Genomic DNA, 23,209 nt, shown 5'->3' with positions numbered 1-23,209 from the left:
GTTTCATTGTGTATTGTTTATTATGTTCTTAGCTACAGCTAAAGCAGCCAAGAAAAGTGCCCGGGCAAGAAAAGACCAAAGGTTTGCCACCTACAAATGTATCTAACGTTACTAATGCAATGAAGAAAAAGCGAAACCGAATAAAACGCCTGAAAGCAAAACAGAAGACCTGGAAAGCTGAAGCTGCATTGCAAGAAAATACATGAGCCTGTTGTATTTAGCTGAAAACTGAGTATCAAGTGCATGAGGCATGACTTCTTGTTGGCAGGCTACACAAGCTCATGTGTAAGCAGAGACAAGTGGTTTGCAAAATTCACAATGTGATATAAAGGAGGCTGTATGATGTCCATTCTCTGTAATTCCTCATCATGACCTATTGGATTACACAACATATTAATAAGCAAAAACTTGCTACTCTGACTTTTTAAAAACTTCTAAATGTACCTCCTAGAAGAAAAAGGCCTATCACCATGTCTTGTGGCATATGAATGCTTCTGGTACAACTATTAAGAACGGGTATTACATTGAGACGTAAAAATGTAGGAAATAAACAGCAATATGTTACTCTTGGCAGCCTAATGGTCTTTACTGCAGCCATTCGTTACATATAGAGCGATGTTAGTATTAAAGTGAACCTGTCACCATTTTTTTCCGATATAAACTACAGCCATCACCTTTCAGCCCCATGTGACAACATTCTACAAGGCATTATGCAAGGCAAAAAAAAGACCTTTTATTATACTCACTGTGAAGGATGGCACCAGAGATTACGCAGCATGCTACCACATGTGAGGAACCCGCACGTCGCCACCCCGCCTGACATCAGTGTTACGTCCAAGGGATCACATGGTACGCTCTGCTCACTTGCAGCAACTAACAATCCGCACACCCTGAAGACACGTATGGTCAGCTTGGCACAGTTTTACCCACAAACCCTCTGTCCACACAGGCTTGTTAGAATGTGGCCCACGCAGTCACTGACGTGGCACCACACTCATTCACAACCCTGACAGGCTGAGAGGCCCCTTTCACTAGCACTGGTGAAACAGTGCCTAGTCAGCATGATAGGACTGCCACCAATTCCTTGCTAGATATAAGCCTTGTCCGTTAATGAGATTATATCGGGCCAGAAATCAGCCCCGGTAGCATGGAAAGTTAAGCCAAGAATACGGACTTGTTGACGGAGATAAAAGAGCAACCCAAGGTTAAATTATTTATTAAATCTCCTTAAGGGCACACTAGACAAAACACTATATACACAATGAGAGTTAGTTACCAGTCAGATGAAAGGCCTGGCTTGCAGGGGAGGGGCTGCCACATGGGAGGCTGGTAGTTCCCTCCGTTCCATGACTTCTCCCCACACAATGTGTTGTCACGACCTCCACAAAGAAAAAAACAATAGGCCATTTAACCCCTCTGGGTCACTGCCATTTGGGCTGAACCTAAATCCCCTCTCCTTGCCTCTGGATTTTAAAAACTCCAAAACCTAAGATGGGTCATAACTAGAGTTGGGCAAATTTGTTCGGGTTCCCTCTTATTCGGCAAGCTATAGCGCTTACGGAATAATCTGCAGAGGGAAAACCCGGCTTCCGGGATCTCGCCGGCTAATCGGCGCCGCAGGTTTCGTGGCTGTGTCAGCACATGCATGGAGAGCCTGTTTGTTGGGCTCCCCATGTATGTGCTGTGACTACGCAACACATGCAGCCTGCGGTGCCGAACAGCTGATCAGCCGTAGCGATCCAGGAAGCCGGGTTCCCTCTGCAGCTTATTCTGTAAGCGCTATAGCTTGCCGAATAAGAGGGAACCCGAACAAATTCACTCAACTCTAGTCATAACTGCTTAATGGATGGTCCTAGGGAGGCGGTTTTGACACCACCAGACCCGGTCGAGCCCCTGCTACACGTTCAGACCAAACACAGCTTTGCTACCTGGTTTCTACTAAACATTCTACAGAACGCCCCACCTTGGGGTGCTAGAGTAGATCGAGACCTTGGAAGGCATTTAGCCTGTTCCAGAGATCTCAAAAATGTAACCGGTGTGTGGCTAGGACATATATGTCCATATTCTCCATATGAAATTCTAGCTGTCTAAACCAAGCAGTTACACTGCATGGACTCCAGATGCAGACAAGCCTTATGTTCTGAGCTTAGCTGGCTCAAGATGTGAGATCTGTCACTCACAGCCTTTTCAGGCTTGACCACCTGTGCAGGTAGGTGCCCTGTTACAGCTGCGCAAAGGGAGTGTTATATTCCCGTGCCAAATAGGATACAAATGATTGACATCTGTAATATTTTTCACACGGAGTCATCCAGTCGAATGGGTGTCACTGGTCTTGGTCCAGTGCTTCCTCTCCTGCGATGCCGTCCTTCTGCGCTTCTTGTGGATGATGCGTCCTACGTCATCCACAGTATTCCCCTTCATGCTTCTGCGCAGGGGCACTTCTCTCTGCCCTTCCGAGTAGTACTGCAGTATGCATGCGTCGGGAAAGGTCAGAAGCATGAAGGGGAATACTATATGGATGATGAAGGACGCACCATCCACAGGAAGCAGAAGGACGGCATTGCAAGATGAGCGTAAGCACCGGACCAAGACCAACGACTCCCATTGGACCGGACCACCCCATAGGTGACTATAATAAAAGTTGTTTTTTTTGCCTTGTACAGCAAATTGGAGTCATGTGCAGCATTTTAGAATGTATATCAGGGCTGAAAGATGGGGATCGTAGCTTATATTGTAAAAAAATATAACACCGCTCCAGTCCATCCTACACTCTGCTGCCTGACTAATCCACCTGTCTCCCCGCTATTCCCCAGCCTCCCCCCTAGGCCAGGCCCTTCACTGGCTTTCTATTGCCCAGAGGATCCAATTCAAAACCCTAACCATGACATACAAAGCCATCCACAACCTGTCTCCTCCATACATCTGTGACATGGTCTCTAGATACCTACCCGCACGCAACCTTCGATCGTCCCAAGATCTCCTTCTCTACTCCCCCCTTATCTCTTCTTCCCACAACCGCATACAAGACTTCTCCCGTGCTTCCCCCATACTCTGGAACTCCCTACGGCAACACATCAGACTCTCACCATCAACGGAAACCTTCAAGAAGAACCTGAAGACCCACCTGTTCCGACAAGCCTACTGCCTGCAATGATCCTCGGTCTACTGAACTACCGCACGACCTGCTCTACCCATCCCTGTAGACTGTGAGCCCTCACGGTCAGGGTCCCCTCTCCTTATGTACTTGTGTGTCCCTTGTCTAAAGGGCCTGTCACGCGAAGAGATATCGCTAGCAATATCGCTATAACTTGTGACGCTATAGCGATATTGCTAGCGATATCGCTATGTGTGATACCTACAACCCGCTCCCCCGCTATATTTCCCCTTTTCACATGTAAAGCGCCTTGGAATAAATGGCGCTATATAGATGCATAATAATAAATTTTATTTCTATAGCGCCGACATATTCCGCAGCACTTTACATTTCAGATGGGATTTGTACAGACAATAGACATTACAGCATAACAATAATCACATAGATTATAACAAATACCAAGAGGAAAGAGGGCCCTGCTCGCAAGCTTACAGTCTATGAGGAAAGAGGTAGACACGAAAGGTGGGTGGTAACAGTTGCCCTGATTGTATGGACCAGCCATAATGTTAAGTGTGTAACAGTACAGACACAGAGGGCTAATGGATGAATAAAGCATGTGGGATCATGATGCGGGGAACCTGGTTATGGTAAAACTTTTGGCTGTGCCACACGGATAGATTAGGTTAATGTGTTGAGGCGATAGGCCAGTCTGAATAAGGCTAGTTTCACACTAGCGTTTATGAGCGCAGCGACTGCCTGCGCACGGCTGCAGCTAAGCCCCCCCCCTGCCGCGCCTCCGCCGGTAGCTCCGCCCACCGGCGCATGACGCTGCATGCGCCCTGCGTCCCCTATCTTTATCACTGGGGGCGCAGGCCGTACGCAGTATGCGTTTGGCGGCGCATGCGTCCTTTTGACGGTGCGCCGACCTGCGCCAAACGCAACCTGCTGCAGTTTGGTTGCGTCGGCGCACCGTCAAAAAGGCGCATGCGCCGCCAAACGCATACTGCGCACGGCCTGCGACCCCAGTGATAAAGATAGGGGACGCAGGGCGCATGCAGCGTCATGCGCCGGTGGGCGGAGCTACCGGCGGAGGCGGGGCTTGGCGGCCGTGCGCAGGCCGTCGCTGCGCTCATAAACGCTAGTGTGAAACTAGCCTAAATGAGTTTTCATGGCACTCTTAAAATTGTGGGGATTGGAGACTACTCGTATTGATCTGGGAAGGGCATTCCAAAGAATTGGCACAGCTCGTGTAAAGTCTTGGAGACGGGAGTGGGAGGTTCTGATTATTGAGGATGCTAACCTCAGGTCACCAGCAGACGGAGGGCGCGGGTAGGGTGGTATACTGAAAAAAGGGAGGAGATGTAGGGTGGTGCTGAGCCATGGAGGGCTTTGTGGGTGAGGGTAATAAGTTTATACTGAATTCTGGAGTGGATGGGTAGCCAGTGTAATGACTGGCACAAGGTAGAGGCATCGGTGTAACGATTGGTGAGGAATATGATCCTGGCTCCAGCATTCAAGACAGATTGGAGGGGGAGAGTTTGGTAAGAGGGAGACCGATTAGAAGAGAGTTACAATAGTCGAGATGAGAATGAATAAGAGAAACAGTAAGAGATTTTGCAGAGTCAAAAGTAAGAAAAGGTCGAATTCTAGAAATGTTTTTGAGGTGCAGATGACAAGAGCGAGCCAGTGATCGAATGTGGGGGACAAAGGAAAGCTTGGAGTCAAGTATGACCCCAAGACAGCAGTGACAGGTTCCCTTCAAGTTCCTCCCTCCCAGTACACTTTAAATCCTTCAATCTTCTAATGTGTATGAGGACCTCAACCGCACACCCAATCTGGCAGTGTCAGGGGGTAGATAAGTAGGGTCAGTTTGTAATCAACTTGATCTTTTCTTCATCTAGCCGCCAGTAGAGCCTGGAAATTGCTTACATCCTACTAATTAGAGTGACAGGAATGCTTCGCCGACCATCTCCACTTTGGAATATGTCATAATATAACAATTATTATTCATGGAGCTGTTCACATGTCCGTGTTTTTTTTGTTTATTTTTTTGAAGACTGTGTGTTCTCAAATAAAATAGAGACTTGTCCGTTTTTGTTTTCACAGATTAAAATGACCCATATAATTCTATTTACATTGCAATACATAAGAGAAGCTTTGTGTTCTATTTTTTTTCCCATTAGTGAAAAATCATTGATGAAACACTGATGGTAAAATCTGACTTTGGCCAAATACTTATGAAAGTCAGATTCCAGACACTGATGAACGACGATCCACACAGGTGTCTGAATGAGGCTTTAATGACTCATTTTTCCCATACATCTGAATGAGATGCCCGGATATAATCTGCACGTGCATTTTAATTGTGATTCTGAAATGGAAATGCAGTAAAAGAACCGTATGTAATCTGAACTTTCCTTTATCAGTAAAGTTTTTTTTTTAATTTGAGTAACTCAGCAGGCAGGAAGTTTCCAAAAAAAAAAATTGACCTGCAAAAAGAGACAAAAAGTACAATAGAAAAAAAACACTAAAAAAAACTGCATGTTAAAAATTGCACTAAAAAGACTCAAGTTAGCTAAATTAAGTGGTGTGATGTGTACGCACCATGGGAACTTACACTTAGGCTTTTTGGTGCAGCAAACTAAAAATATGGAGGCGTGGAATTACACGGGAATGCAGCATTTTTATGATGGTTTTTAAATGACAGTAGAAAATGTATTTAATAGACATGCATATAGTAGCAAAACTGAAGAAATGGTTTGTGTGAGTCCAGTCCTAATGGAAAGAAAGTGTGAATTGTTCCTAATAGAGCCATCTCATGCACTTCAATACTCAAGTGGTTAAACGTGCATCTCTGACATTCCCTGGATGCTTACCAGATCTTTCTCCACCATAAAGGAAGGTTTTGTGGAAAGGTGTGGAGTGTGTTTTCAGATCAAATTCCATGGATTCTCCCGCCCCACCCCTCAATATCCCTGTGACTCACAAGCCAGATATTTCTACTGAATGGCTCTCAGAAATAACACACACAGGCTGGACCTTTCTGGTTAGTGAATGAGGGCAATGTGATGGCAGAATGCTGGGACACAAAGGCTGGCGCTAGATGGCTAGTCCATACCGCCATACAAATCCACAATAAAACCCCGTTATATAGGGACTTAAATGTCGGAACCGTAGAGACCTGGAAAGTTTGTAAATAATATAAAGCAATAAAAAACTGTAATTTCTTTACATAGATGAGAAAGATGATCAATGTACAATGTTAACATCGATATAGCAGAATTGCAGCAACCCCCGAAGCATGAGCGGTATTATACTGCTTGTAGTGTGTACAGAATTGCTGCTTGGAGATTGAATATTGCCGATCCCTTTGTGCGCCTGCTGTTAATTTTATACTTCAAGCTGCATTACTAAATGAATTGCTCTCACTTGGTATTTATCACAGAGAGCAGAGTCCAGCTAATGTCAGTTGTATTGTGCCAGGCACTGAGTGCTGCTATCCACTTAAAGGGAACCAATCACCAGGAATTTGCAACCCTATACGAGCATAATGTAGGAGTGGAGACCCTGATTCCAGTGATCTGTGACTTGCTTATCTGCTTGATGTCATTTTGATAAAATCACTTTAGCAGTTCTCTGAAAGCTGAGCTCTGTATAGTCCCGCCCACACCACTGACAGGCAGCTTTCAGTGTGCACTGCCAATCTATGTAGCATGCCTCATGAAATGGAGGACTACCTGGCAGCAAGTTTACCAGTCCTCAAGTGATAATCTCTTAAAGGGAACCTGTCACCCCCGCAGGTGTTTTTAAGTAAAAGAGCCACCTTGTGCAGCACTAATGCTGCATTCTGTCAAGGTGGCTCTTTCATTTAGCGTCCCTTCCACCGCCGAAATAATCGTTTTTAAAATTGATCAGACATACCTGATATTTGTCAGGGGGGCAGGGCTTTCCCCCCTGGACACAGACGCCTCTCATACGTCAGTCATGTCCAGCTTTTGAATTTGGCGCCGCCTCAGCATTCATTTCTTTTTCTCGTGCATGCTGCACTGCTGCCCTGCTTAGCTCTGCCCCTACTGGTCACATGGTGCTGACGTAATCAAGGTCCTGCTGGCACCCACTGCTCTGCTGAGCTCTGCCCCTACTGTTCACATGGTGCTGACGTCATCACAGGCCCTGCTGGCACCACTGCTTGCTGAGCTCCACCCCTACTGGTCACATGGTGCTGACGTAATCACAGGTCCTGCTGCACCACTGAAAATATTACAGCGCAGGTGCAAGAAAAACAAACGAGGAGGCAGCCCCAAATTCAAAAGCTGGACATGACTGACCTATGTGAGGCTATGTGTCCAGGGGGGAAAGCCCTGCCCGCCTGACATATCAGGTATGTCTGACCAATTTTATAAACGATTATTTCTGCGGTGGAAGGGACACTAAATAAAAGAGCCACCTTGACAGAATGCAGCATTAGTGCTGCACAACGTGGCTCTTTTACTTAAAAACGCCTGCGGGGGGGTGACAGGTTCCCTTTAATGATAAAACAGTGACTTTATCATAGCTACAGCAAGCAGCCCAGTAAGTGTCACATAGCTGGAATCTGTTTCTATCTCTACATCATGCTGCTCTCAGATTAAGTGGTAAAAACTTAGTGACATTCCTTTAAAAGGGGTTGTCCACTTGCAAAAAAAATAATTTTAAATGGCAAGGAATTAAGTAATATCAGAAGGGAGGTAACCTCACTCCAGTCCAGGCCACTTTGGTGATTTCCAACAGGCCTGGAAGTGATGACTTCCTGTTCTTTATTCACCCAAATGCTGAGGTCAGTGATTGGCTTCAATGGCCCGGTTGCCAGCATCCAATTCATATCTGGTACCGGGTCTGTTCCAGTCTTATGATGGTTGCAGCCAATCACAGACCTCCGTGGTCATCAGGCCAAAGAATGGGATGTTATAAGTTCCTGACCTGGCAGTGAGCACTGTAGCGGCCAGCGCTGGAGTGATGGGGTGAGAGTTGGTGAGTATACCGTTTTTTCTTCTTTAATAACATTCCCTTCTTTTTTAATAAAAAAGTATATATATTAGAATTCAAAGAGAAGACAACCTCTTTATAATATCATAATTTCACTTCACCTAAATAGTATGCAATTTGATTTTCCATTATTTTGCCATCTGTCAGTTGTCACAGATGCTTCAATAATGGTTGTCATTTTATGTATTTAGAGAAATATTTTCTGAAATAATTTGATGCTTGCACAAAGTCAATGAAATGTATTAGCTGACCTTTCCCATATCTGTCTCCTGGCCGTTCTGTAATCTGTCTGCACACTTACTACTTATGTTTGGGTTGATATTTTATTATTGGTAACCTCTGACATTGTTTCAATAGTTACTAGCTTTAGTGTTCATCCATTGTATATCTGATGATAATGTGTTGTGAAAAAATTGCTCCCAGTTTTGTATACCGTATATTTGTGATATGGCCTGGGTTGCCCTCTTGGATGGGGGAATGTGATAATTCACACTTTTGTGTGTAGTTTTTAATTGATTTTATTCTTGGCCGTATTTTGTCCTATTATGTATTTGCAGTCTTTCATTGAAAAATAAAGTATTTTTGGGTATATTTTGTGCAGCCTTTAGCTATATGCATGTATCTTTATATGATATAATCTGCTTCCAGATCCCACTCAGTTTTACCCAGATGCATTTCCTAAAATATATCAAACACTACTGCTCTTAGTTGTTATGGAATTGTTATATTATGATTATCACTTTGTGTTTTCACTATCCTCACACTAGAGAATAGTTTTGCCAGACACAAGGTCACTATAGCTTCCAAAATGTATTATACTTCCAGCAATATCTCCCACCAAGCCAGAGTAGCCTCTTAACATAAGGTACCATAAGGGTATGTTGGCACATTGAGAATTTGATTGGATTTTCCTGCACCAAATACCCTGTATAGTGGCATTTCTCCTGCCATAACTATTTGACCACTTGAGAGTTCAAGACCTTACTGCCATGCGCATGAGATAAATCAGATTGCCATTGTCGATCTCTGTCCATGACATCATTTGCAATTTGGTGGATGTGATTGCCGTGTGCATTAAATAAGCCATATTTGGCAATGTTATGCTCTTCATTAAGCTTTAGGTATATTTCCTGGCTATCTGCCAATTGGCGTTTTGTCCCCATTTGACCATAACTGCATGTGTTGTGACAGTGATACAGCCGTCACACATGCAGCTGCAGAGCCGAACAGCTGATCAGCCGGCGCGCTCCAGGAAGCCGGGTTCCTTCTGCAGCTTATTCAATAAGCCCTGACCCAATCAAATTCTCTCATCTCTAATTAATAGTCAATTTTTGCAACAAAAATATTTTGAACTGTACCAGGCCAAGCGTTTTTTAAACATTTTAACCTAACGTAATTTTACACAAAGCACGATAAACTGTATGGATGACTAATTGAATCCAGAAACTTTTTTTTTAATGTAAATATTTTGAAAGTGTAGTTGATGTGCTTCTACACTCATAAATGCTTTGCAGAAAGTGCAAAGCCAGGAAAAAATTATAAGGAGGGTAAGACAGTAATTCTCTTCAGATGTCCGCTTCTTCTTCCCCTTCCTCGGGAGGCTGGGTGGACTGCCTCCACCTGCTTCCTGGATCCCTATTTTCTGGGCTGTAAGTGATTGTATTGTTTAATGCCTCATTTCCCTTTGATCTTGTACTATAAAACATCACCCTGTCAATAAACTTTACAGACTACTTGGAAAGACAACGAGCAGTCTGTCTCTCTGATTATGCTTCATTGCATGAGTACCCATAAGATAGAAAATACCTGAGGAGAAATAGAAATCCCTTCTCTAACACCGGCTTCTGGTATTTGGGTAGTGCCGGAGTCCCTGACATGTAGAAATGGGCGACAGGCCCGTGTCACCTGCACCATCGCCTGCTCCCGCATAGGAGGTGGGGAACCAAAAGGACAATATAATCTCGTGAGTGGTAGCCCCATCTCAAACCTCCATGGGGAGCCTCTCCCAGGCCCTTTCATTTCTCAAGAAGGGTTCATCCTGCTCCTTTCCTTCACGGATCACATCCACTGCATACCAACGATGTTGACACTCCATTTTGAGAAACGTGATTCTGGTTCCAGCCAAAAGCTCTTGCAGCCTTTGAGGTAAGTGTTCTGTCTCTACTGCCCGCTAGTTGAACAAGATGTGATGACATGTCCCAAACTGCTCTATGGCCTCCTCCGCTGCCGGTCGTAGTGGGCCCACTAGCATTTCTCCAGTCCTGGCTCACCTCCTTTCTTCCGACCAGCCTAGGCCTCGCAAGTCCGCTCACAAGTTGCTGGAAACTGAATATCCCGTTTGCAGTCCGCAAGAACCTCAGCAGTGAAGGCTGAGGCCTGGGTTCGGGCTTTGGTGTTCTGGGAAAGTGTCCAATTTCTGACCACCAGCTACTGCCACCTCCACGGTTGCACCAGCTTGGTCCTTTGATATTCGTCTGGTCGCTCCCAAAGGAGTCACGTGGGATTCTGCCATCTTTGTTGACCACTAAGCATGTTACACTGTATGGATTACTAATTCTATCCAGAAATATTTTTGAACTTATTTTGGGAGTGTTATATATCACAGAAATGTACTCCAGAGCACATAATATTCTATGGATGAGTAATTGAATACAGAAAAATGTTTCAACACTTTATGGGAGCGTTATATAACACCAAAATGTACTACAAAGCACGTAATACACTATAAGTGAGTAATTGAATCCAGAAAAAAAAACATTTTGGAGTTTTAAATGCCACTGAAATGTACCACAGAGCACCTAATAATATATAAATGAGTCGCTGGTCAACATTGAAGACCCAGCCATGACCCATTTTCAATGCTCTTATTGAGGGAAGGAGGTTGTTGGACAAAATCTTGCAATACATGACCCCATTCATCCTCCTTTTCTTAAAATGCAGTTGTCCAGTCCCCTTTGCAGAAAAGCACCCCGAAGTATGATGTTTCCCCCACCATGCTTCACGGATGGGATGATGTTCTTGGGGTTGTACTCATCCTTCTGCCTCCAAACACGATGAGTAGAGTTGATACCAAAAAGTTATATTTTGGTCCTATCTGACCACTTGACCACCTCTGGATCATCCATATGGTTATTGATGAACTTCCAATGGACCTTGTGTGCCTTGCAGGTTTTTTTTTTTTAAACTCTATTTTTATTACAAATTTTTGTTACCAAACAAAAAAGAAAAAGAAACCACAGATACAAGTCAAGGTACATAATTGCATAATTTGGAGAAACACATCCTCGCAGCTATAATTGTAAACATGTACCCCTCGTAGCAGTCTGTCTAATAATCATTAACGTCTCACTTCCTCCCTATGATTACATATTAGAAGATCAACCTTGACCTTATTACCCCTATCCCTTCCCAACAATCTCTCCCGCCCCCCAAAAACCCTAAGACCTTTTCCTCCCTTGCTTTATAGAAAAAAAAAAAAAAAAACCTACTCGCTCACAGACCCTAAGACCTTCCGTCTTTGACTTTCTTTGGCTCACAGAAATCATTCGCTTCAATTCAGGCTTAATATTCCCAGTGTTCCCCCCAAGGATTCCTTGTGGTACCACGTTGTGTCTCTGAAAGGACCAACTATGCATTGTATTTCCTCCTTATTACAGTGCTCCACAATATAATGCCTCCATTTTGTAAAAAATCTAGATGTTTCACAAGACTTCCTCTTCTCTGCCTCTAACCTCTCCATTAGCATTACATGTTTCAGGCGTCCCGAGAGTTCTTTTATGGTGGGCATGTCCTTCTGTAGCCAGTATTTTAATAATAGTTTTTTCATGAGCATTATGATTATGTGGACGACCTGCGGGGGCCCCCCCCCCCCTACATGAGCATCAGGGGACCTTTCCCAGTGGTGAAATAAAACCAAATCTCTCGGGATTTCATCGCCCCAATCCCAAATGTTCTTTATATATTTTCTAACTGCACCCCACATGTCCGCCACCTGCTTGCAAATCAGCAGGCCATGAAGTAAGTCAGTATATAGGGTATTACATTTGGGACATTTCGTGAGTCTTTCTGGCTTATCAGTGCTCCTTGGAAATTGTAAGGCGTATATTGCCCTATGTATAATTTTGAATTGAGTTTCTCTCCAGCTTTCATTAATAAGGGACTGGCGAGCTTTAGTCCACCCCTTCCTTATTTTGTCTCCAATAGCCCTGTCCTCCAGTTGCGATTCCCATTTTTTATACAAGGTATCTGGATGACTATCTAAAAGCACCCCTCTCAACGTGCTGTACAGCATTGAAATAGACGAGAAGTTTTTTGCTGCATCCACCATTCTATCGAACTCGTTGCATGTGAACTCCGCCTGCGTGTCAATTAAGTGGGACATGATATGATACCTAATCTGTTCAAATTGTACCGTTTGAAATTTTTGGAGATCAAATTTTTCTATTATTTCGTTTTGTTTTAGCCATCTATTCTCCGTAGGATGAGTCAGATGAGCTATCTCCTGTATACCCCTGTCTCTCCATTCCTTAAACAATTTATTCTCTACTCCCGGTAAAAACTCTATGTTATTCCACAATGGGAGGTATTTAGAAATTCGGAACGGAAGTTTGTATTTTTTTCTCACCGTCTTCCAGGTGGCAATAGTATCCCGGAATATCAAAGAATTTTTGATTTTGGCTGGAAGCATCTTTAGTCTTGCGTGCAACAAGGACCTGAGATCCCAAGGTTGGGCATAATCCCTCTCTATGGCATAGGCCGAATATTTACTCTCTCCATGCAACCAGTTTAAAAAATACCTTGCCAGGCACGCTATATTATAGTTTCTAACACTCGATAAGTTTAAGCCCCCTTCCATCTTTGGAGTCATCAACTTCCCGAGACTTATGCGTGGTTTTTTGTTTCTCCAAATAAATTTGGAGAACGCAGAATTCAAGGATTTTACATCATTGTGTTTCAGCAGGAGTGGGATCGTTTGAAGGTGGTACATTAGTTTCGAAGTACTCATCATTTTAATAAGCTGTATTCTCCCTGTCAAATTTAATGGCAGGTCCTTCCACTTTACTAGATCATTTGCTATATTTGCTATTAATGGAGGGTAGTTTAATTTGTATATAGATGATGGCTCCCCCCCTATTTTAATGCCTAGATATTTAATATAAGATTTCACCATGCCCACCCCCAATTGAGCTCTGTTTAATTTCTGTCTATTCGCCGCGTCCCACCTTCCCAGGGGAAGCAGTTCGGATTTAATCTTGTTAATTTTAAAACCCGCATAGTCCCCATATGTATTGATTGTTTCTATAGCCGATTCCACCTGCACAAAGGGATCCCTTAGGAAAAGCAAAATATCATCGGCAAAGAAAGTAGCGCGCACTGCCTCCCCACCGATCTGAATGCCAGGAAACCGCTGCGGGTCAGACAGCTCTCTCACCAAAGGTTCCAGAGCTATATTGAATAGCAGAGGCGACAAAGGACACCCCTGCCTTGTTCCCTTGGACAGTGGAAATCTGTCCGAGAGGAAACCCGGAATGTAGATCTGGGCCTCCGGCTTTGAATATATCTCTGTGATGTAGGTCAGGAAGGAGCCGCCAAAACCCATTCTTGCCAATACCTTGAAAAGCCATTCCCACCTGACATTATCAAATGCTTTTTCGGCATCGATTGTTAGTAGTGCTGGCTTTTCACTTGGAGTGGGATTGAGGTTTACCCTGTCCAAAACCAACATGACTTTTCGCATGTTGCTCGTTGCCGACCTACCCTTAACAAAGCCCGCCTGTGATTCTGAAATTAGGTGTGGTAATATGTCTGCCAATCTATCGGCCAGTATTTTAGACATTATTTTGTTATCTACATTTATTAAGGAAATGGGACGATATGATCCCGGCGACAGGGGATCCTTTCCTGGTTTTGGTAGAACTTTGATATATGCTAATTTGCTGGGCCTCGTCATAGGTTTCCCTTCTAGTATCCCGTTAAATAATTTTTCTAAAACAGGGGATGCTTCGTCCTGTAAAATCTTAAAAAATTCTCCCGAATAGCCATCAGGGCCCGGGGCTTTCCCATTCCCCAAGTTCCTAATTGTCTGTTTAATTTCTTCTTGTGTGATGGGTGTATTTAGGAATTGTTTTTGTTCATCTGATAACTTCGGGATATCTGGTCGGTCGAGTAATGTAGTCGTCGGTATTCCCCGATCCGCCTTATCCATATAAAGGTTCTTATAGTATTTTCCCAGAATACTGGCTATTTCTTTTGGTTTATTCTGTATGTTGCCATTTTGATCTTTTAGATGAAAAGGGCCTTGCGCAAAGAATCTATTCCTGACCATAGAGGCCATCAGTTTTCCTGCTTTATTTCCATATCTATGGAATTTGGCCTCGCTAGATGATTTAAATAATTGTTCCCTCTTTGCCATCCAAGTATTAAATTCTCTTTGTTCCATTAACCAGTTATCTTTATTTAGTTTGTTGGGGTGACTTTGAAATAGGGTATAAGTCTGTCTGAGCCTGTTCGTGAGTGCTGTGTACTTTTCCTGTGTTTTTTTTTTTAAAGCTGACGTGTATGAAATTATTTTTCCCCTCATGACTACTTTAATTGTTTCCCATAGTAGGGGTGAGTTAGTCTCGTGTGCCCTATTATCTTCTCTTATCTCTCCCCACCACTCCCTCAGTTTTAATTCGAAATCCTCGTTGTCGTATAAGTAACTAGGAAATCTCCATAGATAATCTGTTCCTCTAGGGAACGTATCTGCCAGTTCTATTATCACGGGTGCATGATCCGATATCACCAGATCGTGTATTGTAGCCGACAGCAATTTGTTAAGGATAGGCGGGGAGACAAAGAAATGATCTATCCTCGACCACGCATCCCTGGCGGGTGAATAGAAAGTGAACTCCCTATCCTGTGGGTGCAGATATCTCCAAGTGTCAGTCAGGCCCGTGTTTTTTAGCAATGGGGGAATTACTTTATCTTGGCCTCTCAGTCCCGGTGTCCCCCGTGATTCGTTTTTTCTATCCTCTAAGATATTCACCACCGAGTTAAAATCCCCCCGATTATCAGATTCTGTGTGGGATCTTTCAATATTTCTTGTTCTAGATAATGATAGTATTTTTTGTTGTTTTCGTTGGGGGCATAAACGTTCATTATTTTGTATGTGTTACCAGATGCCGTTATGGTGATCGAGTGTAGCCTCCCCTCATGATCCGTTGTAGTGTTCACCATCTGGTGTTGGAAATTTTTATCTATTAAAATTAGTACTCCTGCCTTGTTATTAATAGCTGGAGACCCATATGTTTTGCCCACCCACAATTTTTCCATCCTCATGAAGTCCGACAACTCCAAATGTGTCTCTTGTAATAGGGCTATATCTGGCTTAATACGTTTAAGATGTCTAAGAATCATGAGCCTCTTCTGTGGGGACCTCAGGCCCTTTACATTCCAAGTAACTATCCTCATATATATTTTTTTTTTTTAGGTGGGCCAACTATAGGTGTCCTAATGACATCTAATACAGGGGCACGAACATGGGAGCTGCCTATCCTGCTTTGTCCATATGAGCCAGTTTTCTGTCGCCTTAATAGCCTACGAGCGCCATTTGCAAGTATCTTAACAAGAAAATCAAAAAAATCAAAATTACAGTTATACCCCCAGCAAACCAATTGAACCAAAATTAACATTTTCCCTACCCCCTTATCCCCTAAGGGACCTGAAGAACGTCTCCAGGACCCTTGTCCAGAATGGCATACCATTCTTGACTTCACTTCTTCCCCGCACATTTTCCTTCCCTTGCTCCCCTCCCCCCTTTCCTCTCTCCCATTATTGCGCGAACAGTTACAGTCAGACATATAAAAAAACAGATACCTCAGGCAGTCCGAGAGGTGATCAGACCCCAGAAAGAGAGAGAGAAAAAAAAAAAAAAACAGCTAAACATCAGGACCCCATTCTGTCCTCAGTAGCAACCCGTACACCGCTCTTCAGACCTTCCCGGACTGTTTGGACGTTCTCTGGGCCTTCGGTAGATTCGATGCTAGATTCGGGCTTCTATCCTCAGTGTATGTCGGCCAGCTCTTTAGATGATCTCTGGGACTGTTTGCGCTTCCCTGCGATCTTGCATCCTCTGTGTGGTCGACTCCCAGGGTCTTGAGATATTTCTCTGCCTCTTTGGGATTGTAAAATGAATGTGAAGAGCCATCTTGATGTCTGATGTAGAGGGTTGCCGGGTATCTCAATTGGAATCGCACATTGTTTTTATGTAATTCTGTGCATATCACACTGAAAGCTCTGCGTTGCCTGGTCACTTCTGCAGAAAAGTCTTCGAATAAGAGCACCTTTTCCCCCCTAATTTCAAGGGGTCGTCTAAGTCTTTTATAGGACTGAATTACATCATTTTTGTCTGAAAAGTTCAGGTATTTGGTAATGATTTGCCTAGGTCTTATCTGGTTACCCACTTCGGACGAGTTCTTTTGGGGACCAATGCGGTGTACTCGCTCTATTATCTTCCCCGCCTCGATCCACAATGCCTCGGGGATCATATTTTCGCACAGATTTCTTAAGTCCTTTATGGGGAATTTTTCAGAGATTCCTATGATCCGGATATTGCTCCGTCTGGATCTGTTTTCCAGATCATCAATTTTATCTCTCAAAATCAGATTTTCTTTAGATAGTCTAGATATTGTTGTCTGGTCATCATAAACAGTATCCTCCAGTGTAGATACACGTGTCTCCACTGCCGATACCTTCTCAGCAGTTTCATCCAGGTGCGTCTGCATGTCATGCAAAGCTGATCCTATGTAGTCCCTCAGCTTAGACGTAATTTCAGGCAGCAAATGTCCTGCCACCTCCCCTGCCAGCTTTTTATAGTCCATCTCCGGTATCTGCAGCCTAGGGGGGTCGCGCTCCTCATAGTCGCCGCATTCCTCCGTGGCAGTAGGGGATGCAGGGGCATATAGCGCGTCAGGGAGAGTGCATACCTTAGGGGTACCCTGGGTCTCCTTGGGCTTCCCGGTCGCGGTTTCCCCAGACTTGTGTGTTGTAGCCCTGCCGTCTCTCCTTCCTCCCTGCTCCCCCTTCCTCTCCGTTTGCTTTGCAGCAGCTACTGCCGCTGCTGAGGTCGGCGCCAGCGCCATCTTGGAAGGCGCGCGTGTCTCCCTCCCTCGGCTTTGAGCTGCTCCCCTACCGCTGTTCCTGAGGACGTATCTGTCCATGCAGCGGTGCAGCAGGGCCGGACCTTCCTCTCCTCCTGTTCCCGGTACTCCAGAGGTCTGATGTGCGGTATAAATGCTGCCTTTTAGCAGGGGGTTGGGGAGCGCTGGAAGCCCTGCTCCTCACATGCGGGCGCCGGAACCGGAAGTCGCCTTGCAGGTTTTTAATCCATAACAACGTAGTGTGTTACTAACGGTAATGTTTGAGACTGTGGTCCCAACTCTCTTCAGGTTATTGACCAGGTCATCCCATGTAGTTCTGGGCTGATTGCTGACCTTTCTCAGAATCATCCTTACCCCACGAGGCGAGATCTTGCATGGAGCCCCAGTCCGAGGAAGATTGGCAGTTAGCTTGTGCTTCTTCCATTTTACAATAATTGTATCAACAGTTGTTGCCTTCTCGCCAAAGCTGCTTGCCTATTGTCCTGTAGCCCATCCCAGTCTTGTTCATTTTCTCCCTGGTGACCATAGACAGCTATTTGGTGGAGAGGTTGTAGTGTGATTGATGGAGTGTGTGGATAGGTGTCTTTTATACAGGTAACAAGCGCAAACAAGTGCAAGTAATACAGGTAGGAGTGCAGAGTAGGAGGGCTTCTTACAGAAAAACTAACAGGTCTGTGAGAGCCAGAATTCTTGCTGGTTAGTAGGTGATTAAATATTTATTTAATTCAATAAAATGCAATTTAATAATTTAAAAATCATACAATGTGATTTTCTGTTTTTTCTTTAGATTCTGTCTCTCACAGTTGAAGTGGACCTACAATAAAAATTACAGACCTCTCCATTCTTTGTAGGTGGGAAAACTTTGAAATCAGCAGTGTGTCAAATACTATATTTTCCCCACTGTATAGCCCCCTACTCCCACTTCATTTATTAAAACACGGTTTGTGATTGCCATCTCCTATTAGAGGATTTGACTGAGGACAGACCTGTTGATAAAATATTGCCAAGGAACGGCCTTTTTTAACCTCACATTTGAACCCATTATTGATATTTCTCAGCATGAGGTCTTAACTCCTTAACGACCGCCGATACGCCTTTTAACGGTGGCAGTTAAGGGTACTTATTCCTAAGCGCCGCTTTTTAACGGCACTGAGAAATAAGGTTATAGCACCCCCTAGCATCGGAAAATCTCCAGGTTCTCAGCTACCGAGGTTAGCTGAGACCTTCGGGTCGGTTTTTACTAACTCCAGTGTTGTGATCACCGTTCTTCACGGAATAACAGCAACCACAAAAAAATAAAAAATCTGATTTCGTATTTTTCACTCCTCTGATATGATCGCACATCAGAAGAGAGAAAAATGGAGTCCCCCTGAGCCCCCCCCGATACCTGTGATGTCCCCTGGTCCCTCCGGCTGTGTCCCCCCAGCCCTTGGCGTCCTCCGGCCGGCACCCAGCAACAATAGATCAATAGACTTCTATTGGTTCATTTTGATCACTGCAATAGACCCAATCACGGTGATCAAAATAAAAAAATAGTAAATCACCCCCCCTTATCAATCCCTTAGTTAGGAAAAAATAGTAAAATTTAAAAAAAAAATTTCCGCTAGGGTTATGGTTGGGGTTAGGGTTATGGTAGGGGTTACAGCTACGGTTGGGCTAGGGTTAGGGTTATGGTTGGGGTTAAGTTGGTGTTATAGCTAGGGTTGGGGCTAGGGTTGTGGTAAGGGTTATGGTTAGGGTTGGGATTAGGGTATAGGGGTGTGTTGGGGTTAGAGTTATGGTTATGATTGGGGTTATAGCTAGGGTTAGGGTTGGGGATAGGATTAGGGTTATAGCTGGGGTTATAGCTATTGTTAGGGTGGGGCTAAGGTTAGAGCTAGGGTTAGTTGTTGGGGCTAGGGTTACCTTTGGGGCTAAGGTTGGGGTTAGGGTGGTGTTGGGGATAGGGTTGTAGTTAGGGTTATGGATAGGGTTGGGATTAGGGTTAGGGATGTGTTGGGGTTAGGGCTGTGTTGTGGTCGAGTTAGAATTGGAGGGCTTCCATTGCTTAGGTACGTCAGGGGGTCTCCAAACGTGACATGGCACCCACCATTGATTCCAGCCAATTTTGGGTTCAAAAAGTCATATGGTGTTCGCTCCCTTCTGAGCCTTGCCATGCGCCCAAACAGTAGCTTTCCCCCACATACGGGGTATTGGTGTACTCAGGAGAAATTGCACAACAAATTTTGTGGTCCATTTTCTCCTGATACCCATGTGAAAATAAAAAAGTTTGGTTCCAAAGGTAATTTTTTGTGGAAAAAGTAAAATGTTCATTTTTTTCCTTCGACATTGCTTTAGTTATTGTGAAGCACCTGAAGGTTAATAAACTTATTGAATGTGGTTTTGTGCACCTTGAGGGGTGCAGTTTTTAGAATGGTGCTACTTTTGGGTATTTTCTGTCATATTGACCCCCCAAACTCACTTAAAATGTGAGGTGGTCCCTAAAAAAAATGGTTTTGTAAATTTTGTTGGAAAAATTAGAAATGACTGGTCAACTTTTAACCCTTACGTCCAAGCGAAAAAAAATTAAATTATATTTCCAAAATTGTGCTGAACGTAACTATGATGTGGGAAATCGGGAACTGTTAGCCATGAAATGGGCATTTGAGGAGTGGAGACATTGGTTGGAGGGAGCTAAACATCAAGTCGTGGTCCTCACTGACCACAAGAATTTGATTTACCTGGAGTCGGCCAAACGCTTGAACCTTAGACAGGCTAGGTGGGCCTTGTTTTTTACACGTTTTGATTTTGTGGTCTCTTTTCTTCCTGGCACTAAGAATGTCAAGGCTGACGCTCTCTCTAGGAGCTTCTTTGTTGATTCTCCTGTGGTGACAAAGCCTGCTACCATCTTAGGCGAAGGGGTAGTTCTTTCTGCCATCTCGCCCGATTTGAGACGTGCTCTGGAAAAGTTACAGGGGGACAAACCTGAGCGTTGTCCCAGGGGAAAGTTGTATGTTCCTGACCAGTGGAAGAAGAGGGTGATGTCTGAAGTTCATTGCTCTGCATTGGCTGGTCATCCAGGTATTTTTGGTGCTAGAGATCTGGTGAGTCGGTCTTTTTGGTGGCCCGCCTTGTCTCGTGATGTCAGGAATTTTGTGCAGTCCTGTGGGACTTGCTCCCGGTCTAAACCTTGTTCTCGCTCTAGTGGGTTGTTGATGCCTTTGCCGGTCCCCAGGAGGCCATGGACCCATATTTCAATGGATTTCATCTCTGATATGCCTGTCTCTCAGAGAATGACTGTTATTTGGGTGATTTGTGATAGGTTCTCTAAGATGGTTCATCTTGTACCACTCCCTAAGTTGCCATCTTCCTCTGAGTTGGTGCCCCTGTTTTTCCAACAGGTGGTTCGCTTGCACGGGATTCCTGAGAACATTGTATCTGACAGAGGAGTTCAATTTGTGTCTAGATTTTGGAGGACTTTCTGTTCCAAGCTGGGAATTCAGTTGTCCTTCTCTTCTGCTTTTCACCCTCAGACCAATGGGCAGACGGAGAGAACAAACCAGACCTTGGAGTCGTATTTGAGATGTTTTATTTCCGCTGATCAGGATGATTGGGTTTCATTTTTGTCCTTGGCCGAATTTGCTTTAAATAATATAGCTAGTTCTGCCACTTTGATGTCACCTTTTTTTTGTAACTTTGGGTTTCATCCTCGATTTTCTTCAGGGCAGGTGGAGCCTTCTGCCTGCCCAGGTGTTGACACTGTGGTGGAGAGAATGCACCAGATCTGGGACCAAGTGGTGGATAAGTTATCTCTCTCCCAGGAAAAGGCCCAGTGGTTTTCCAACCGACATAGGACCATTGGTCCCCAGTTTAAGGTTGATGATATGGTTTGGTTATCATCAAAAAATATCGCTATGAAGGTGGCTTCTCCTAAGTTTAAGCCTAGATTTATTGGACCTTACAAGATTTTGGAGATTATTAATCCGGTCTCTTTTCGTTTGGCTCTTCCTGTCACATTTAAAATCCATAATGTGTTTCATAAGTCCTTGTTGAAGAGGTTTGTTGAACCAGTAGATCCTGGGGTGGCACCTCCGGACCCTGTATTGGTTGAAGGTAACATGGAATATTAGGTAGAGAAGATACTGAATTCCAGTCTGGCTAGACGGAGACTCCAGTATTTGGTTAAGTGGAAGGGTTATGGTCAGGAGGATAATTCCTGGGTCTCTGCCTCTGATATTCATGCCAAAAGATTGGTGCGTGCCTTTCATCCGGCTCACCCTGATCGCCCTGGTGGCGTGGATGAGGGTTCGGTGACCCCTCCTCAAGGGGGAGGTACTGTTGTGACTTCATTTTCCCCTTCACCATTGAGGTCTGATGAACTCCCTCTTCTGGTGAAGGAAGGTAGTGAGGCTGATTACCAAGCACCTGGGTAGGAAGATGATGACTGGGTGACGGGAATTGCTGACTGGATATAAGGCAGCCGACGCCCTTCTGCCTTGCTGGTGATCTCTCTGAGGGATTCTAGGAGACCAGTCTGATTCCTGCTCCTCAAAAGCTAAGTTTTCTGCACTGCTTTTTGCATTTGTGTTTTATTTTGTTTTGCCTTGTTTTTCTGAATTTCTGCCATTCCCTGCTGGGGTGAGTTGAATTCCTTTTTGCTCTGTCTTCAGAAAATACCTGAGTGCTGATATAGTCTTTTTGAAGCCTAGCGTCTTCAGGGCCTTTTTCCCTATCAGCCTGTTGGCCCTTGTTTTGAAAGGGTTTTTGGTGGATTGCAGACAGCAGCTTTCCTATCCTGTCCTATTTAGTTAGCTTGGGCCCCATCATTTGCTCAGCCTATCTTTCTATCTGTGTGAGTGTTTTTTCATCTTGCTACACCGTCATTATATGTTGGGGGCTGCCTATTGCTTTGGGGTCTGCTCTGGGGCAGTTTAGATTTCCCTTTCTGTCTTTAGGCTATGTAGTTCTCCGGCTGATTGTTCTGATGTAAAGTAGATATGTAGGAAATGTTATTTATGAACTATTTTCTGAGATATGACTCTCTGATATAAGGGCACAAAAATTAAAAGTTTGAAAATTGCTAATTGCTTTTTTCATAAATAAACGCAAATCATATTGAAGAAATTTTACCACTAACATGAAGTACAATATGTCACTAAAAATAGTCTCAGAATTAGTGGGATCCATTGAAGTGTTCCAAAGCTAATAACCTCATAAAGTGACAGTGGTCAGAATTGTTCAAGTTGGCTTGGTCATTAAGTACCAAATTGACTCTGTCACTAAGGGGTTAAAGAAGTTGTCCACTACTTGTACAACTTCTTGTCATACCCCTTGCCTGACCCTGATAAAAATAATAGTCTATACTCGCCTCTCATACTGGTGCCATTCCCGCAGTGTCGGCAGTTGCTCTCCTCGGGGCCCTCGTTTAGTATTGTGACGCCGGCACCCAATCAGCGCTTGCGTCACTGTCCCCACCTATGGACAAATCGTACATGAAGAGGAAGTACAGGCAGCAACTAGGTTGTCCTAGTAGTGGACAACTCCATTAATTTAATACTGGTAAGTATATTTTATCACTTTTATGATTCTATTAAATTGCAAACAGTAAGAAGTTATGAATATCGGCAACATGTTCCCGCCATCAATGTCCGTTCATTTTTGTTTATATAAGAATGTTTGTCTAGATTTTTATGTTTTTATTTGTATTTTTTATTTAGCTTGGGCTCTCGACTTTTTAATATACCCCTTGGTTGCCAATCTGTTTTTGATAACTGCACTCTCAGATTTGAAACCGTGGTCATGAGCACAAATTTGTTTCACCCTTATCAATTTCCCATAAGGGATTACCTCAATCATATGGATAAAATGGCAACTTGATATTTGCAGGTTTGTGTTCCCTGAAACTGGTTTTTGATGTAATGACGTATGGACTTTGCCCAAATAGTTGTCCGCTTGTAAACTCTTGTCTAAA

General features: G+C 44.0%; 1 protein-coding gene across 1 annotated transcript in view; it reads left to right on the top strand.

The window, feature by feature from the left end:
* ICE2 (interactor of little elongation complex ELL subunit 2) overlaps positions 1-564 on the top strand; it is a 97,056-nt gene extending 96,492 nt beyond the window's left edge. The window contains exon 16 of the mRNA XM_073579503.1: positions 33-564. Coding sequence (XP_073435604.1) covers positions 33-206 — 174 coding nt within the window. The 3' untranslated portion in view covers positions 207-564. The remainder of the gene's footprint in view (positions 1-32) is intronic.
* Positions 565-23,209: the final 22,645 nt, after the last annotated feature.

The sequence above is a fragment of the Dendrobates tinctorius genome, unplaced genomic scaffold, assembly GCF_039654945.1.
Source record: "Dendrobates tinctorius isolate UK_male_01 unplaced genomic scaffold, ASM3965494v1 ptg000062l, whole genome shotgun sequence".
Lineage (NCBI taxonomy): Eukaryota > Metazoa > Chordata > Amphibia > Anura > Dendrobatidae > Dendrobates > Dendrobates tinctorius.
The sequence above is the reverse complement of the archived record's forward strand: the minus strand, read 5'-3'. Positions and strand labels throughout refer to the sequence as shown.